At 40.7% G+C, this 19,239-nt stretch overlaps 1 protein-coding gene across 2 annotated transcripts in view; it reads left to right on the forward strand.

Moving 5' to 3' along the window:
* Positions 1 to 18,995, forward strand: part of LOC133650201 (protein kinase C delta type-like) — a 47,203-nt gene extending 28,208 nt beyond the window's left edge. For both annotated transcript variants that reach the window (XM_062047166.1, XM_062047157.1), the window contains exons 4-17: positions 5,161 to 5,329; positions 6,958 to 6,989; positions 7,104 to 7,189; positions 7,741 to 7,870; positions 7,996 to 8,096; positions 9,718 to 9,787; positions 9,965 to 10,068; positions 10,153 to 10,326; positions 11,322 to 11,413; positions 11,507 to 11,569; positions 12,642 to 12,780; positions 12,896 to 13,084; positions 17,921 to 18,049; positions 18,127 to 18,995. In XM_062047166.1, coding sequence (XP_061903150.1) covers positions 5,161 to 5,329; positions 6,958 to 6,989; positions 7,104 to 7,189; positions 7,741 to 7,870; positions 7,996 to 8,096; positions 9,718 to 9,787; positions 9,965 to 10,068; positions 10,153 to 10,326; positions 11,322 to 11,413; positions 11,507 to 11,569; positions 12,642 to 12,780; positions 12,896 to 13,084; positions 17,921 to 18,049; positions 18,127 to 18,285 — 1,637 coding nt within the window. In that variant the 3' untranslated portion in view covers positions 18,286 to 18,995. The remainder of the gene's footprint in view (positions 1 to 5,160; positions 5,330 to 6,957; positions 6,990 to 7,103; positions 7,190 to 7,740; positions 7,871 to 7,995; positions 8,097 to 9,717; positions 9,788 to 9,964; positions 10,069 to 10,152; positions 10,327 to 11,321; positions 11,414 to 11,506; positions 11,570 to 12,641; positions 12,781 to 12,895; positions 13,085 to 17,920; positions 18,050 to 18,126) is intronic.
* The last annotated feature ends 244 nt before the right edge of the window (positions 18,996 to 19,239 follow it).

A 19,239-nucleotide genomic window follows, 5' to 3' on the forward strand; every position in this document is an offset into this window, starting at 1 on the left:
ACATTCTTGTCTGTCACACTCCTTGGCCATTGTGTCCATTTTTTTTTTTTTTTTTTTTTTTCAGGGGCCTCGAACCCCTGAAGGCCTTTAAACCCCAACCCATACGGCGGCCTTTAACCCCGTTAAATTTATCGTACAATATGCAGGCCTCTAACGTCCATATCATACGAGGGCCTTTAACCCGTTAAATTTATCGTACAATATGCAGGCCTCTAACGTCCATATCATACGAGGGCCTTTAACCCGTTACTCTTTTAGGCGGCGACCAACTACCCAGGGTGAGCCACACCCAACTATTAGTTCACTCGTCAATGAAACTGCCCGTCACGGTAATCGAGACACAATGGCGTAAGTTGACCACTTATTTACAATTTTAATGCAATGGCAGGCTCGGCAAAAATGCAATCAATCTATCAAAATCACCACTCACTGCCTGGGATTACAAAACAGTGTTTGACTTACAGACTTCAGGACAGACTCCTAACGCAGATTTTATCTAAAAAGAAAGGTTCTGCTTACCTTGAATTGGCCAATTGAGTCTGTCCAGAAGATTGCAAGAAGTCATCAATCAACAGCGTGCCATCTCGGACGAAGCCCCCAAATTGTTGCGTTGACCAGCATTCCTCCAATGGGGAATTCAAATTGCTAGTCTCTCCCAGATTCTTTTTATGGCAATACGCTGATGTTTATATTCAATCTCCAGGCAATAGTTGGTATTTTGTAGTTTATTCTCAAAGCTTAGAGGACAAACCTGAGAGCAACCCAGCACCCAAGCGTTCCCTAGCCCGGTCCAGATCGGTCTACCAAAACCCCGGAACTCCTGTCTACCTCCTCCTTCTCCTGTCCCCCCCACCTGCTGTTTCCCCAGTCTAGCTGTGCTCCGTATCTTAGAAATGTAATGGCAGTCTCAACAAAGACAGCGCTCTGACTCTAACCAAGGACACTCGAATCCAAGCACTTTGTACCACACGAGACATTAGCTGATGTAAATATGACTATAGGAGTTTTTAGAAAGAAGTAACACTTAAATATGGATATGATTCCAACAATATGTATATATATATGTGTATATATATATATATATATATATGTATATGTATATATACGTGTGTATATATATATGTATATATATATATATGTATATGTATATATACGTGTATATATATATGTATATATATGTATATGTATATATATATATGTATATATATGTGTATATATATATATATATGTATATATATATATGTGTATATATATATATGTGTATATATATATATATATATATATATATATATATATATATATATATATATATATATATATATATATATATATATATATATATATATAACGCTTTATTTTCATGACTATTTACATTGTAGATTGTCACTGAAGGCATCAAAACTATGAATGAACACATGTGGAGTTATGTACTTGACAAAAAAAGGTGAAATAACTGAAAACATGTTTTATATTCTATTTCAAAATAGCCACCCTTTGCTCTGATTATTGCTTTGCACACTCTTGGCATTCTCTCGATTTTCTTCAAGAGGTAGTCACCTGAAATGGTTTTCACTTCACAGGTGTGCTTGAAGCTCATTCGAGAGAATGACAAAAACCCTTATAGTCAAAGTGTGTCAGGTATGATTTTGCTGTGGCGGTGCGCCACATTTAGTTACATCAAGGGAAAACCCTGATGTGCATGTTCGAGCCAGTCAACCCCACAACAAGAGGATAGAGAAAAATAAGGAACTTATTGACTACAACTGAATAAAAATGGAGGACTCGTGCAACGTTCTTTGGGTAAACCTCTACCATATGTGGAGATACTGTATCTGCTGACATAACTAATGCAATATAGGTCACTAAAGTCTTAATTCCAAATGGCTTGTTGGAGCAAGATTGTTTAATAAATATCTCTGCCATACCTCCATGGTTTGATTTAAGATGTTTGGGACTCGTGGGGAACCCAAATACACAAAAACAGTTACCAACCGCTAAGACATTTTGGTTTTGCATAATAGGACCCCTTTAAAGCTGTCAGAATGTGGCTGTCCCACCCATTCAGCACCATCATACCTGAATCCAAGTGCAGGTTTTCTTCCGGTTAATGAGCAGTTTATGAAGTGATTAAAAAAGAGTCACGGTTGACAGCAATAAACATCCAACTAGTCCACCTGCAGTCTAACTGTAAATGATTACTTATTAACCTACTCTGATATGAGCTGGTTGGGTGTGTCTCTGTAGGTGGTAGTAACATTACATTATGCCTCAATATCCTAGATGTAAAAGAAAGATAACAACCACAATCGGTAATACACAAATCATTTGTTTAATATATACTTTACTCTGTCAAGAGTCGTAACACTAAGTTTTGAGATCTGCAAGTTTAAAAAATGTCGCCAGGAATTAAACATAAAAGCTAATTTTTTCAAGATTATAATTTTAGACAAGCATGCACACTAATGGTTTATTAGCTGCTTGGCTTGTTCAGAGACAGGTTTTGCTTCGGACAGTATCCCAGTCCTGTGGGTGGAGTGGATGGTTTGAGGTTTGAGAGCGTGCCATACTTTATCAGCTCTCTGCCACACACTCTGCAGGTTTCCTGAAAAGCAACCCAGTGTTTTTGTTGTTTTTCTAGAACAGCTATCTCCATGTATGACTCTCTCTTTTTCCCATTCCTGCTTTCTTGACTTGGCCCACTGAAGTAATGTCCAACACTAGCATCTGTCACCAAATGAGATTATCTCTTCCACCTCGTTCCACTTCTTTGTCTATCCGCGTCTCTTTGAGCTCGCTCTCTCCTACAAAGTGTCCCTTTTGCACTTTCTTGCCCACTCATGCTCCTTATCGCCACAGTCTCTGCTTCCTTTGTTTACCTCTCATGCCTCTTTTGATGTCTTCTCCCAGTGACTTTTGACCCCACCCAGTTGATTGCGTCAGCTGCTTATTTACAGTTTTTTTTCATGTTTACTTTATTTGATAGCATTATTAACTGGGAGTTTTGACTAGCTATTACGTAACAGCACGTTGCGTCATCAAAAAACTTAATGGTTGTGCATTAGTTAAGTAGTTAAGAATATTAAAGTTATAACGCAATCAGGCTGTTGGAAGATCCAATCATGCCCAAACCTTTATTTACAACCTTATCTGATTCTTGAACAGTCCATATTTTAGTCAAATTTAGTACACTTTCAATACAATATAAAGCGCTACATAGTACTACATATCAAACGAACATAACAAGGGGGTGATTGATCAACTTTCTATTTAATAAGTAAGCCAAACAGTTTAAAATCACAAAACTCCCTAACTTTAACAGGTAGACCTGGACTGATAACAAATTATGCTCGACAATATATTGACCTACGAATTATTGCCGATCAACGATATTATTGCCCTTATTTTTATGAGACCAAATTAACCATTGATGTAATGATAATACATAATAATAATGCATGTGTATTCTTTCAAATTAAATAAACTTGTATTTCTTGTGCATTTTAACATTGTAATTGGAATGAAAATGTTTAAATCTCCAAGTTAATTAAAACAAACAAATAACAATAAAATGTACTTTGTCTGTTATCTAAATTTTGCACTTGAATAAAAATTACAACCAAAAGCAATAAAATATCTTGAGGAGGGGATTGGGGGGCCTCAAATTTACACAACCATAACAATAACTAAAGTAACTAAATAAAGTATTGACAAACAAAGTTGCACTTCAATATTTAACATGTAGGCAGAGGTTGAGTTGTACATTACTTAACTAACAATCAAGTTAGGACCTTCTTAAACAAAAGTTCAAATTAACAATAAAAACACTTGAGTTTAAACCAATGTATTAAACTCTAGTATCTGTCTTCTCCCAGACACTAAATTAAGTTTGGCAAACTCCGAGTGAGGAACAACCAAAATGACATGACAACATGACTGCACTTTCAAAAAATGCTATTTTTATAACCGTAATAAATGGCAGCATGTCTTTGGCGATGTATTTAGCCACATTTTCTGTGAGCGCACACCATTTTGCACTGCTTTGTTTACGCTGACCTGTCTTGTTCACCAAACGCGAAGTGAGTGTGGACTGTGGCGTGGTTGATGTGTTTCAAGTGGGCGTGCAGGTTTGTTGTAGTCGCGCACAATCGGAAAACTGGCTTCCTGCTTTTGATAGGCTCATATTGTTCCAAACGTTTATACTGAAATATTCCCACATTGGTGCGGTGGAATTTGGTTTTATGACCATTTGGTCCATGTTAGCTGCTACATGCTAACTAGTTGCACTGTGTGATGCTTGCGGGACATATAGAACCGGTTTTCGATTCCCAACTCTAACACTTGGTGAGGACAAGAAAATTCACCCCCTTCTTTTCATTCCGCTGTGGTACAAACGTGCATCGTTGCAAAAAGCGACGAAAAGCGTGAATGCTCTTGCAGCATGCACATGGCGATTTATAGACACTGGAAAACTTACCAACTTTAATTTTAATTTATCATCGGTTAATTGACTTATCGAATATCGGCCCAGGCCTATTAACAGGCAGGTCTCTACAATTATTAGTAATAAAAAATTAAATTCACCTTATCTTGTCGGTTAATCTTCTTGGCATGCAGTAGAAGGAAGGGAGGCAGCATCAACAATGTATAGGTTACTTCCTGAATGTTTCAAACCACACATCGCCTGTCCATCACTTTCTTTGGACCCGTATTGAGCAAGCAAAACTACAAAAATGCTGAGAAAAACATAAAAAGCACACAGAGTAGAAATTAGCACAGTGGCCATGATCATGGAGCTCGATCAGCCCCGCCACTATTGATGTGCTGCAGGCACACAATAAGTGGATGAAATGTTTGTACTCTTGAGACAAGGTTTGTACAAGCTTTGTTTGCATTCGGCCTGTGGTTTGTAAATCGAAAAGTTTGTACAATAAAGGGTTGGTATATATATATATATATATATATATATATATATATATATATATATATATATATATATATATATATATATATATATATATATATATATATATATATATATATATAGCCTATGGCTGAGGTGGAAGGCGGGTTATAATACATACTGTACATATATGTTTGTGTGTATCGGCAAAAAAACATTTCCTCTAACCAGCTATTTTACGGATTGCTCTTTTCCTTCAGCACAAAACCAACCATCTGTAAAAGTCGCCCCCGGTGATGGACTCACGACTCTGACCAGGAGGAGGGGAGCCATCAAGCAGCCCAAGATTCACATCATCAAAAACCACGAGTTTTCCGCCACGTTCTTCCACCAGCCTACATTCTGCTCTGTTTGTAGGGAATTTCTATGGTGAGTCCAGTCCTTTGTTGAGCTCGTCAGCATTTTTAAACACAATGGAAGAAACTACAACAGCAAGATTTTTGTTATTACAAGAGTGAGTCACAAGGGAATCTACTGAGGTTGTCTTGTTACATTCCAATTACTGTAAGTCAGCAGCATGAACCGGTTGGCCAAACTCCACCTCAATCTCCCAGGGCATGATACAGGTTAATTTTCCATTTGATTATGTTATCATAGTCTCAGGACTTTTTCACACGTTAAAAAAGTTTAGATTTTCGATGTAGATTAGGATACGATGCAGGTTCAAGAGGTGATGCGTGGCAACCTTATAACATGTTTGGTGAACAAACACAATGGGTCAAATGTGTCAAGTCACAGGTATCATGTTGAAGGCAAAATGTACTTTTTTTGGAATTGTATCTATCGTTCACTATCCTAATGTGAGACAAGAAGACAAAAGGTTTTATTTCTGCATTCTAATTTGTAAAAATTGTCTCGTTCCTGGTGGCTGGCAATGCAGCTAATGGGAGCAATCCATTTTGCCGCTAAATCACTTTAAAAATGCATCCTAAGGTCGCCAACAATACCTCATTTACGTTCTGTAACCTGTATAATAACCAAGCTGTAGCGACATTGTTATTGTATGAGCGAACACTGAGGAACTCTATTTGTAGCGTAGTAACACATAGTCTTGGACAGCATGCTAAGACATTAGTTGTTGCATTTAGTTGTTTTGTTTGTACACAGCTAACTTGACAGTGTATGTCGTTGTAATAACAAGCATGACGTGCTGCATGCATCAAGATCAATATTAAAGTGACTCACTCGATGGACAGTTGTGTGTTTGTTACAGCTGGCCGGGGAAATGTTTTCAAGTTGACTTTGGGTAAGCACACCATATATACCCGCATAGCTTGGTTCTAAGTTCCACATTTATACCCGCAAGTCACGCCGACCTCACTCTCTCGGCTTCCGTCTGCTCCAGCGTTTCACCCTCTCTTCGTGCTGGCTTTTATAAACAGCAGTTCGTCCTCCGTATATTCAGGTTCAAAAAGATAAGATTGTGAATCCTCATTTGTCCAAAAATAGTTGTCTTCATTGTCTGTTACCAAGTCTACCATGATTAGTCACACACTCGCGTTTGTTTCCGGAAGTAGGAACACACATTTGTTGCCGTAAGTTGAAAATGTGCTTCTATGGAAACGCATATAAATGCGCTGAGGAAAAAAGTTGCGGTAATGCATAAAATGACGAAAATAAGGTAAATATTGTACATATTACATATTGTTATGAATGTGTGTTTTACCACATTATATATATACAGTATATATATACTTGAAGTGTGTATATAAAACGCTGACGAGGGTTTTGAAGTTGGTTTAGAGGGCTTTGAAGTCTACAACGGTGACTCCCATTAGCCACATTTAGCCAGGTTTTTTTTAATCATCTTTAGGATCCATTAAAAACAAGAAGTGTGTTCTTGTCTCTGATAATGATTGTGACCGATAAAACAAAACAAGTAAAGTTCTCCTTTCAGCTATTATCTTATCATATTATTATAATTTTAGTGAGTGATAGTTACACTGAATCAAAAAACATTTATCTGTGTCACATAAATGCGTTTTTTTTCCACTCAGGGGTCTCAACAAGCAAGGCTACAAGTGCAGACGTGAGTTTTTGCACTTGTCACTTTTATTCATTATTGTATCACAGTTACTTCTCACATTTTTACTTAAATAATGTTCACATTGTGACCCAATATTTGCTCATACATCCCTCTCAGAATGCAATGCGGCAATTCACAAGAAATGCATCGAAAAGATTATCGGCAAGTGCACTGGCACGGCGGCCAACAGTCGTGACACGATGGTAAGTTAATGTGTTTGTAGCCTCCAGCAGGAATTTAGAGCTGCTGTTTTGCGTTTCCCAGCTTTATTTCAGTGCATCTTTATAATGTGCATGGTTTTTAATTTGATTATATTGGGGGGTAGCTGCATGACATACAGTACACATCATAGGCGCTGATCCCGTGGGTGCTTCTTGGGCCCGATCACCCACGGACAATGCCGAACACCCACGTGGGATTGATGGCTAATTCTTTCTTATCACCAAGCAAAAACCATGCATGCTCAGAAAAGTAGCGTCAAATTTACCGCCCGTCCGAGCACCCACTGGCAGAAATGTAGATCGGCGCCTATGGTACACATAAATTGATGTTACTATTAACCAAAAACATTAAAGATAACTTAAACCAAACTGAATCCAGTTCAATATAGCAGTACAGATGTGTTTGCAAGCTGCATCAGTATTATATCCATTTTATCTGAAGCAACAAAAATCTATAGAGCTTTTATACTGTATTTCATACTTACTGTTATTTTTAGTCTGCCTACTAAATACCTATGCATACCTATGTGTAGTTCCAGAAAGAGCGCTTCAATATTGATATGCCACATCGCTTCAAGTACAATACCTACAGGAGCCCTACCTTCTGTGACCACTGTGGCACCCTGCTTTGGGGTCTTTATAGACAAGGAAATAAATGTGAAGGTGGGCAGATTGTTTTTGATTATTATTCATTTTCCTATATGGGTATGAAATAATTGATTCTGCTTCTGACATTTTGCTCCTCAGGGGTAACTTTATTAATCTATTGATCATGTTTTTCATATCAGATTGTGGCATGAACGTTCATAGTTACTGTCAGAAAAAAGTGGCTAATCTGTGTGGAATCAACCAGAAGGTATTGGCTGAAGTTCTCTCTCAAGTCTCCCAGGTTTGTACCACACTTTCATTTAATTTCAAACAACAAATTAATAATATATTTAAGGACTATTTTGTTTAATTATATTTTAGATTTAGAATATCAGACTATTAATTGGTTTAAATACTGTAATTTCCAGAAGGGCACTTAATTGTAAGCCGCAACCACCTCATGGGAAAATGGGAATTGTGTGAGTGTTATTAAACAATTATAAACAATATATATACAATTCAGGGAAAATAACTAATTACATTAAAAGGTTCTGATTATATTGATAATGATATAAACACATATGTATTTATATGTTACATGGAACAATGTACATTAATGAACATAAACATGTAAATGTTCCACATTGTAGCCATGGGGTAATTTCCCCCGCAGGTTGATGGTACTGTATATACAGAGTCCATTGAAAAAATCTGCATAAAAATTAGACAACATAAATAGTTAAAAAAAATACAAAGATTAAATATAACGACAGTATGTTGCTGCCTGACCTTGTCTTTAAGTGACCGTAGCAGTTAAAATACATAAGGCAGACAAAAAATGCTGTAGTACTAAAGTGCGAGTGTGCTGATATAGTGCACACAAACATGAGTGTGCTTACAGAAGAAAATGCACATCCCCCTTGGCCTGGTTAATTCAAGTGTTAATTTTATTGCTCATAGTTAGCATTAACATATGTGTTTATGCATATATTATTGCACAAGAAAAAGCATACATAAGTGTATCTATGTATATAGATGTTACACAAAGTATGTATATGTATGCATAGGGATATTGAAATAATTCAACATGGTCATGGTCTGGTTTGCCCTGAGCCACACTTCCAGATTACCCTTGAAACATGCAAAGCTCACTGAGAGTGGTTAAGTGTTGTTCAATGTACTCCCTTTAAAAGATATGGCAATTTGCCCAAAGGTGAAACACCCAACAGGTATCTCACAAGTTCAGAGTTACTTCCAGGTTCTAAAACTCACGTAAAAGCTGCAATACTTAACACCTAGAAACACATTCAAAAGAAACATCTCTTTTAGCTGTCCAGAGAACTGTAGTGACTGTTATTAAGAAATCGATCGTGGAGCAACAGCACCCTCTAGCAGTTGAACACACAAAGGGTGATCATAAAAACTACGGTAACCAAACAAAATAAACAGTATACACAAGGTTAATTGTGCCACATATAACAATGCTAGTTTGAAAGCACTTAGTATCTGTCCAATTGTTTCAATTATGGAACCACATTTGTCCAAATCACACGTATGTAACATTCCTTGATTGCTAAGTAACAATAACAATCATAGGGCAACTTACTATTGTCATGAAGGCACACAATGACCACCAACAAAGGAAGAGACAAGTCTAGAAAATATTTAGCAGCCAGAGTCTCAATCAGACCCATAAGAGCGCCGCACTTGTCTGCCTACGTATGATTGACAGCCAGCAGTAGAAAGGCTTATGCAACTTTCCCTGAGCAGGAATTTAACCTGTGCCATGCGGAATCTTAGCCACTAGACCACTTAGCGCTGCAAATTCGTAGAGCGATACAAGATGTCCATGACAATATTAATGTTTACAAACACATCACTAATAGGATTAAATTATGATTTTTTTTTTACTGTCATTTTAGAAGTCTAGTAACAATGCAGCAGATATTGGCATTTATGAAGACATCCAAAGTGGAACAACAGATCGTGCAGGTAAGATGTTGTCATAGCAACCTACACTTGTCTTACCATCTATTTTATCTAGACTTAAAAATCTGTTTGAAACTTGTTTTTCCTGCCATTCGGTCCTCTTTAGTATGTTTGTCTGCATTGTTTTGCCTTCAGCTTTGCTTAATTATCTATTTACTGTGATATGTGAAAATATTGTAGCTGGAAATGATAATCAAAAGGCCTTGAGCTCCTTTTCCCGGGGGCGCCTCACTGTCAACCACCTGGTCTTCCACAAAGTTCTGGGCAAAGGCAGCTTTGGCAAGGTATGCTCTGTAGTCCATGGACTGTTCGGAGACAGATTTTATGGTGTTACGAAGCTGATGTGATGACTCTGACTGTCTCCTCAGGTGCTGTTGGCTGAACTGAAGGGCCAACGCCAATACTTTGCTGTAAAAGTTCTAAAAAAAGATGTGGTTCTCATGGATGATGATGTGGCATGTACCATGGTGGAGAAGAGAGTCCTTTCCCTCGCTTGGGAGAACCCTTTCCTCACACACCTTTACGCCACATTTCAGTCTAAAGTGAGCACATGTAAAGTTTGAAACTCTTTAAACGCAGTAGAACTCTATAGAACGTATTTTTCTGAACTCTTTCACATATAAAGAGAAATTTGTTTTTTTTATGGAACCAAACAAAAAATGGATTTGCAAACAAAAATAGTAGATTTGAAACCAAAAAAAGATTTGCAAACAAAAAAAAAATTTCTAGCTAAGATTTGCAACCAAAAAAAGATTTGATTAAAAAAAAAAAGATTTGAAAACAAAAAAAATGGATTTGCAAGAAAAAAAAAAGAGATTTGAAAACAAAAGTAATTGATACGCAACCAAAAAAAGATTTGTAAACAAAAATAATGGATTTGGAAGCAAAAAAGATTTGCACACAAAAATAATGGATTTGCAACCAAAAAAGGATGTGTTAACAAAAAATAATCGATTTGAAAATTAAAAAAATATATATATTTGCAAACCCCAAAAAAGTTTTGGTTGCAAAAACGTTTTTTAGATTACAAATAATTTTTTGTGTTACGACTCAACTTCAATATTGTAGGCGTGGCCTCCTCGAAACGATATACTCGAAGCCTTTTTATTGGTCAGTATCACTCAGCACTAGTCTTAGGTATTGTCACTCCAAATGTGTTAAGAGCGAAAGTAGTCAGCAGTCATGCCTATATGGGCACGCCAATTAAAAGGCTTTTAACATATTGTACAGAGGAGGCCCCACCCACAAGATTGAAGTTGAGTCGAAACCCAAAAAATTATTTGCAACCCAGAAAACTTTTTGTGACCAAAAAAAAAAGGTTTGAAACCAAAAATATATATATTTTTTTATTATTTCAAATTCATTTGTATTTGTTTGGAAATATTTTTTTTTTGATTGTGAATTCATTATTTGTAGGGCCTGCAAATTTATTTTTTGTTTGGTTGCATAAAAAGACTCACGTTTCTCTGAATATTCACGTGTCATTTGTTCCTCTGCAACAATTAGGTGACAAAATGGTGTATTTTTTTAAACCCAGGAGCACCTATTCTTTGTGATGGAATACCTCAATGGCGGCGACTTGATGTTCCATATCCAAGACAAAGGCCGCTTCGATCTCGTCAGAACCATGTGAGTCAACTTAAGAAAGCCTTTTTTGCTGTTACTGTTCAAATCGTTCATAAAAAATCATGACCGTTGTTGTTTTTTGACTCCAACCTTCAGATTCTACGCTGCTGAGATAGTTGTGGCACTGCAGTTCCTCCACTCAAAAGGAATTATCTACAGGTAATAACTACTGGAGAGACATAACAAAAATAGTAAATATTCCCCTTTTACTGAATCAAACTTTTGCAAGATACAGCGATACCTCAATTTATGAACTTATTTGTTTCTTGAACAGGGTTCGTCAATAGAAACATTTGTATATTAGATCAAATATTCCTATAGAAAAAATTATGTAAACATAAATATCGGGTTCCAGCCTCGACAAAGCTCCAAATTTTTGTGAAGGTGTGTACACTTTGAACACAATATAAAGCGCTATATAGTACTGTATACCAAACATGCATAACAAGGGGTGATTGGTCATTTTTTTCTTTAATAAAAAAGCCAAAACAACAACTAGCTGAACTATCTTTATTTGCAGCCGCCTTGTGGTGTACTGGCTGTTTGAAGTCACACAACTCCCTGACTTTAACAGCCATGTCGCTACAATAACAAATTTAGGTCTGTTAAAGGATGGAGGTGGCACTGTCGTAGAACGATGTGGATACTTCCTGAATGTTTCAAACTACACATCACTTGTCCATTGCTTTCTATGGACCAGTGGTTCTCAAACTTTTTTCACCAAATACCACCTCAGAAAACACTTGGCTCTCCCAAGTACCACCTTAATGACCAACATTAAAGTACAATAGCGTAGTAGCCGTAGGTATTCACTAAAACAAGGCAGAGGTTTTATTGTGTTTGAATATTTGATTAAGTGATTATTTGGTGTACCACGGTTTGAGAATCCCTGCTTTAGACTCATATTGATAAAGCAAATCTAGAAAAAATACAGTAATAAGGCTGAAAACCACACAAAGTAGCACTGAGCATAGTAGCCAAATGCCTGCAACACTGAGCTGACAATAAGCCCCGGAGATTGATCTGTTCGCCCACAGTGGCTGTGCTGCCAGGCACAAAATATGGCTGTGCTTCGAGGCACACAAAAGGTGGCTAAAACATTGGTCACTGAGACAAGTACAGTATATACCAAAGTATATTTTTATTCTGTCTATTGTTTGTAAATTGAACAATGAGGAGTTGACTGTATTTCCATAACCAATGCATCACTTTCATTGTTTGCCCTCTGCAGGGATCTGAAGCTGGATAATGTCATGCTGGACAAAGACGGCCACATCAAAATAGCAGACTTTGGCATGTGCAAAGACAATGTGTTTGAAGCTGTCCGAGCTTCAACATTCTGTGGGACACCGGACTATATTGCACCTGAGGTATTGAGGGCTGCACCCCCTCTAGTTGGAACTAATCCCAAACATCTTCTGCTGCACTGCTGGAGACCCCTGCCCTTCCTTCTCAAGTGACTTGCTGTGTTGTCTCGCATGGCAGATCCTATTGGGGCAGAAGTACACCTTCTCAGTGGACTGGTGGTCTTTTGGCGTGTTGGTCTATGAGATGCTGATTGGTCAATCACCTTACCAAGGCGACAGTGAGGATGAACTGTTTGAGTCCATCCGGTCGGAAACCCCACACTACCCTCGATGGATACAAAAGGAGGCCCTGAAACTGCTTGAGCTGGTAATTACTCTGCAAACACATATTTGAATAGGTGAAACTGAGGCTTAAATGAGAAAATTCTAAATGTAGGCTCTGGCCTTCAAATAATATTTTGTGCACCTAAACATTTTCTATTAACTTTCTTCAGGTTTTACTATTTCCACTGTGAATCCATTCATTACATACTTCAGTGTTGCGCGATGTATATGATATAAATGATATACATTTGGTTACAGTTTTTAATACAATCCTAATATTGTGATAATACATGTTGATGACACATTTTAGCTGTGTCCCTCAAAAATTGACAGCCTTCTCACTAATGGCTAATGTCCCTCCACAGTGCAAAGCCACTTCTAAGTTAGCAATGCTCGCCTCCATGGCGGCAAATAGAGTATGTTTTTTTTAAGGGTCATTATCACTGGAGGATGAGGAATAGCTAAATATGATACCCTACACACCATAGGTGGCAGCAAGCTAGAACTTTTGAATGTAAACCGCAGTAGACAGATCGATACAAATATCAACAGTAACGATACAAAGTATAGTATCAGTATATATACTGTATATGACCAATACTGCCCCTGTAACTACTAAATATTGGATTGATACCCACATCTTTAGTATCAACCAAAACTAATGTAAAGTATCCAAACAACAGAAGAATAAGTGGTTATTATATTTTAACAGAATTGGAGATTGAGCAGAAAGTAACCAGATATTAACAGTAAATTAGCAAGTAGATTAATTATAGTTTTGAGAAAATAATACAACTGTCTTCTATGGGAATGACTTCTATGGGAATGCATCAACAAGGACTCAGATTTCCCTCGCCCGGACGCGGGTCACCGGGGCCCCACTCTGGAGCCAGGCCCGGAGTTGGGGCACGATGGCGAGCGCCTGGTGGCCGGGCCTGCCCCCATGGGGCCCGGCCGGGCACAGCCCGAAGAGCGAACGTGGGTCCCCCCTCCAATGGGCTCACCACTCATGGGAGGGGCCATAGAGGTCGGGTGCATTGTGAGCTGGGCGGCAGCCGAAGGCAGGGCACTTGGCGGTCTGATCCTCGACTACATAAGCTAGCTCTTGGGACGTGGAACGTCACCTCGCTGGGGGGGAAGGAGCCTGAGCTAGTACACGAGGTAGAGAAGTTTCGGCTGTATATAGTCAGACTCACCTCGACGCACAGCAAGGGCTCTGGAACCAGTTCTCTCGAGAGGGGCTGGACTCTCTTCCACACTGGCGTTGCACGCAATGAGAGGCGACGAGCTGGGGTAGCAATTCTTATTGCCCCCCGGCTCAAAGCCTGCACGTTGGAGTTCAACCCGGTGGACGAGAGGGTAGCCTCCCTCCTCCTTCGGGTGGGGGGACGGGTCCTGACTGTTGTTTTTTGCTTACGCACGAAACAGCAGTTCAGAGTACCCACCCTTTTTGGATGCACTTGAGGGAGGACTGGAGAGTGCTCCCCCGGGTTATTCCCTTGTCCTACTGGGGGACTTCAACGCTCATGTTGGCAACGACAGTGAAACCTGGAGAGACGTGATTGGGAAGAATGGCCGCCCGGATCTGAACCCGAGTGGTGTTTAGTTATTGGACTTTTGTGCTCGTCACAGATTGTCCATAACAAACACCATGTTCAAACATGAGGGTGTCCATATGTGCACTTGGCACCAGGACACCCTGGGCCGCAGTTCTATGATCGACTTTGTAGTTGTTTCATCGGATTTGCGGCCTCGTGTTTTGGACACTCGGGTGAAGAGAGGGGCGAAGCTTTCTACTGATCACCACCTGGTGGTGAGTTGGCTGCGATGGTGGGGAAGGATGCCGGACAGACCTGGCAGGCCCAAACACATTGTGAGGGTCTGCTGGGAGCGTCTTGCCGAGTCTCCTGTCAGAGAGAGTTTCAATTCCCACCTCCGGAAGAACTTTGAACATGTCACGAGGGAGATGCTGGACATTGAGTCCGAATGGACCATGTTCCGCACCTCTATTGTCGAGGCGGCTGATTGGAGCTGGGCATGGGAGGAGTTCGGGGAAGCCATGGAAAACGACTTCCGGACGGCTTCGAAGCGATTCTGGACCACCATCCGCCGCCTTAGGAAGGTGAAGCGGTGCACTGTCAACACCGTGTATGGTGCGGATGGTGTTCTGCTGACCTCGACTGCTGATGTTGTGGATCGGTGGGGGGAATACTTCGAAGACCTTCTCAATCCCACCAACACGTCTTCCTATGAGGAAGCAGTGCCTGGGGAATCTGTGGTGGGCTCTTCCATTTCTGGGGCTGAGGTTGCTGAGGTAGTTAAAAAGCTCCTTGGTGGCAAGGCCCCGGGGGTGGATGAGGTCCGCCCGGAGTTCCTTAAGACTCTGGTTCTGTGGGGCTGTCTTGATTGACAAGACTCTGCAGCATCGCGTTGACATCAGGGGCGGTACCTCTGGATTGGCAGACCGGGGTGGTGGTTCCTCTCTTTAAGAAGGGGGACCTGAGGGTGTGTTCCAACTATCGTGGGATCACACTCCTCAGCCTTCCCGGTAAGGTATATTCGGGTGTACTGGAGAGGAGGCTACGCCGGATAGTCGAACCTCGGATTCAGGAGGAACAGTGTGGTTTTCGTCCTGGTCGTGGAACTGTGGACAAGCTCTATACTCTCGGCAGGGTCCTTGAGGGTGCATGGGAGTTTGCCCAACCAGTCTACATGTGCTTTGTGGGCTTGGAGAAGGCATTCGACCGTGTCCCTCGGGAAGTCCTGTGGAGAGTGCTCAGAGAGTATGGGGTATCGGACTGTCTGATTGTGGCGGTCCGCTCCCTGTATGATCAGTGCCAGAGCTTGGTCCGCATTGCCGGCAGTAAGTCGTACACGTTTCCAGTGAGGGTTGGACTACGCCAAGGCTGCCCTTTGTCACCGATTCTGTTCATAACTTTTATGGACAGAATTTCTAGGCGCAGTCAAGGCGTTGAGGGGATCCGGTTTGGTGGCTGCAGGATTAGGTCTCTGCTTTTTGCAGATGATGTGGTCCTGATGGCTTCATCTGGCCAGAATCTTCAGCTCTCACTGGATCGGTTTGCAGCCGAGCGTGAAGCGACTGGGATGAGAATCAGCACCTCCAAGTCCGAGTCCATGGTTCTCGCCCGGAAAAGGGTGGAATGCCATCTCCGGGTTGGGGAGGAGACCCTGCCCCAAGTGGAGGAGTTCAAGTACCTAGGAGTCTTGTTCACGAGTGAGGGAAGAGTGGATCGTGAGATCGACAGGCGGATCGGTGCTGCGTCTTCAGTAATGCGGACGCTGTATCGATCCGTTGTGGTGAAGAAGGAGCTGAGCCGGAAGGCAAAGCTCTCAATTTACCGTTCGATCTACGTTCCCATCCTCACCTATGGTCATGAGCTTTGGGTTATGACCGAAAGGACAAGACCACGGGTACTAGTGGCCGAAATGAGTTTCCTCCGCCGGGTGGCGGGGCTCTCCCTTAGAGATAGGGGGAGAAGCTCTGCAATTCGGGAGGAGCTAAGTTAAGTTAAAGTTAAAGTACCAATGATTGTCACACACACACTACGTGTGGTGAAATTTGTCCTCTGCATTTGACCCATCCCCTTGTTCACCCCATGGGCAGTGAGGGGAGCAGTGGGCAGCAGCGGTGTTGCACCCGGGAATCATTTCTGGTGATTTAACCCCCAATTCCAACCCTTGATGCTGAGTGCCAAGCAGGGAGGTAATGGGTCCCATTTTTATAGTCTTTGGTATGAGCTCAAAGTAAAGCCGCTTCTCCTCCACATCGAGAGGAGCCAGATGAGGTAGTTCGGGCATCTGGTCAGGATGCCACCCGAACGCCTCCCTAGTGAGATGTTTAGGGCACGTCCAACCGGTAGGAGGCCACGGGGAAGACCCAGGACACGTTGGGAAGACTATGTCTCCCGGCTGGCCTGGGAACGCCTCGGGATCCCCCGAGAGGAGCTGGACGAAGTGGCTGGGGAGAGGAAAGTCTGGGCTTCCCTGCTTAAGCTGCTGCCCCCGCGACCCGACCTCGGATAAGCGGGAGAAGATGGATGGATGGAATACAACTGTAAATGACGCAATGTGTTACCGCCAGTAGCGGAACAAATCAGAGCCAGGCTGGAGGTGAGGCACATGATTGGGCCCTTTAAACAGCAGGCTATTGAGTGAAATAGCCTGGCCGTTTAGCTCGGTAGTTAGCATGCTCACCTCTCATGCCGCCGAACAGGATTTGTGCCCCACTCGGAGGAGTAGGAAAAATCAACACAGCCGGGAAAGAGTATGACACCACTACACTGTCTCTATTTCTTCCTTTTCTTTGCGTATTGCCGCTCCACTTTTATGTTTATATGAACTGCCACTCATGTTACCTTCTTAGTAAAAATGCTTCCCTGGCTTGTACTCTGTTGACAAGTGACTGATGACATTGGTGGATGACAATTTTATCCAGAATACACTTGGACACAATATCATCGATCCACTTGTAAATTTGCAAGTCACAAAGTGAAATGTGAGAGGGAAAGTAAAACCAGTCCATAGCACATAATTTTATTACATTTTTTAGACCTATCACTGAAGTCAGTCTTTAAGTTTTGAGCACCCATGACTCATCCTGACTGGGGCAACCTCTAACCTCTACACTTATCAATTTAAAATGCATTTGATTAAATATACTATATATGTTTATATTTTTGGGTCGTAAGAAACCAGAAATTATAAAGCAAGATTCGTTTCATGGAGTCACTCGCGCTTTTTGGAATAGATATCAATATAAAAAAACGCATATCGTGATATAGTTTTTGGCCTAATTACAAGCACTTGTTTTGCTCTTTAATCAAAACAGTTGTCTTCTTTTCTTCCGTCACGTTTGCAGCTGTTCGTGCATGATCCCACTTCCAGACTTGGTGTGGTCGGAGACATCCGAGCACAACCGTTCTTCAAAAATATCGACTGGTCGGCTCTGGAGAGGAGAGAAGTGGAGCCCCCTTTCAAGCCCAAAGTGGTGGGGATCATTCTCATCCTCTAACAAATGTTCCATCCAGACCCAGTTTCCGACCACGCATCCTGCTTTTTCCCCAGAAATCTCCAAGCGACTGCAGCAACTTTGACAGAGAGTTCCTGAGCGAAAAGCCGCGGCTCTCCCATGGCGAGAAGAACCTCATCGAGTCGATGGATCAGACGGCGTTCGCTGGCTTTTCTTTTATCAATCCCAAACTTGAACATCTGATGAGCAAATGAAAAGACAAACCGATCACTGACTTTCACTTGATCTATTTACTTTAACTGGATGAATCAGAACAAGATGTAATGGCTCGATCAAATAATTACCACACTATATTTGTATTTAAGGGACATGCTTCATGTACTAGTATAATCTAATCGGAACTGAAGGGTTACTGTTTTTTATTACTTATGTGTAATGTTTTATTAATGTAATCGCTCTCGCTAACCAAATCATCTCATGTACTGAATCCTAAAATGTACATTCAAAGATAAAATTATCTACTGACTGACTTAGTCACATTTAAAAAATACTGTACATATTTTATCGCACTTGTATTGACGCATCCAAAACCTCCAGTAGTCCAATGGTGAATAATTCATTTGTTATAGTAAATGAAATCGCATCACAGTTGCAATGAAAGGATGAAGTAATGAAGATAGTGTAGGCAAATTGTAAATGTCTGAAAAGTGTTATTTATTCTTTGTCAGTGGTCAGCTCTCTTTAAAACTGCACAAAATGAAGTCAAAACGTTGCAGGGATAGCATGATGCTACCTGCATATAAATATTGGTATTGAGGGGTGAATATTTGTTGGAAGAATGGGCATTTGAAGTACATGACTTTTACCGTGAAGCAAATACAGCTTGATATTGGCATTTATGTGCTGCTTTTTCTTTTTTAAATTCACTCTTTTACATCTTATAAATAAAACCTTTCTTCCATTGTGTTTTGTTTTCCTCGCATTTATTGAACTTTTGTGTCAAGATGGTCTGAAAAAAAAATATAAAAAGGCTAGAAATTAGCTCATAATTGCTGCATTCCTGCAACTAATCATTTATACCAGGGATGTCAAACATGCGGCCGAATCAGGCCCGTGAACAGGTTCAATCTGGCCCGCGAGATGAGTTTGCCAAGTGTAAAATTGAGCTGCATTTTTAAATGAAAGAAACTGCTGTTCTGAAAGTGTCC

The sequence above is a fragment of the Entelurus aequoreus genome, linkage group LG01 (genome assembly GCF_033978785.1).
Source record: "Entelurus aequoreus isolate RoL-2023_Sb linkage group LG01, RoL_Eaeq_v1.1, whole genome shotgun sequence".
Classification (NCBI taxonomy): Eukaryota; Metazoa; Chordata; class Actinopteri; order Syngnathiformes; family Syngnathidae; genus Entelurus; species Entelurus aequoreus.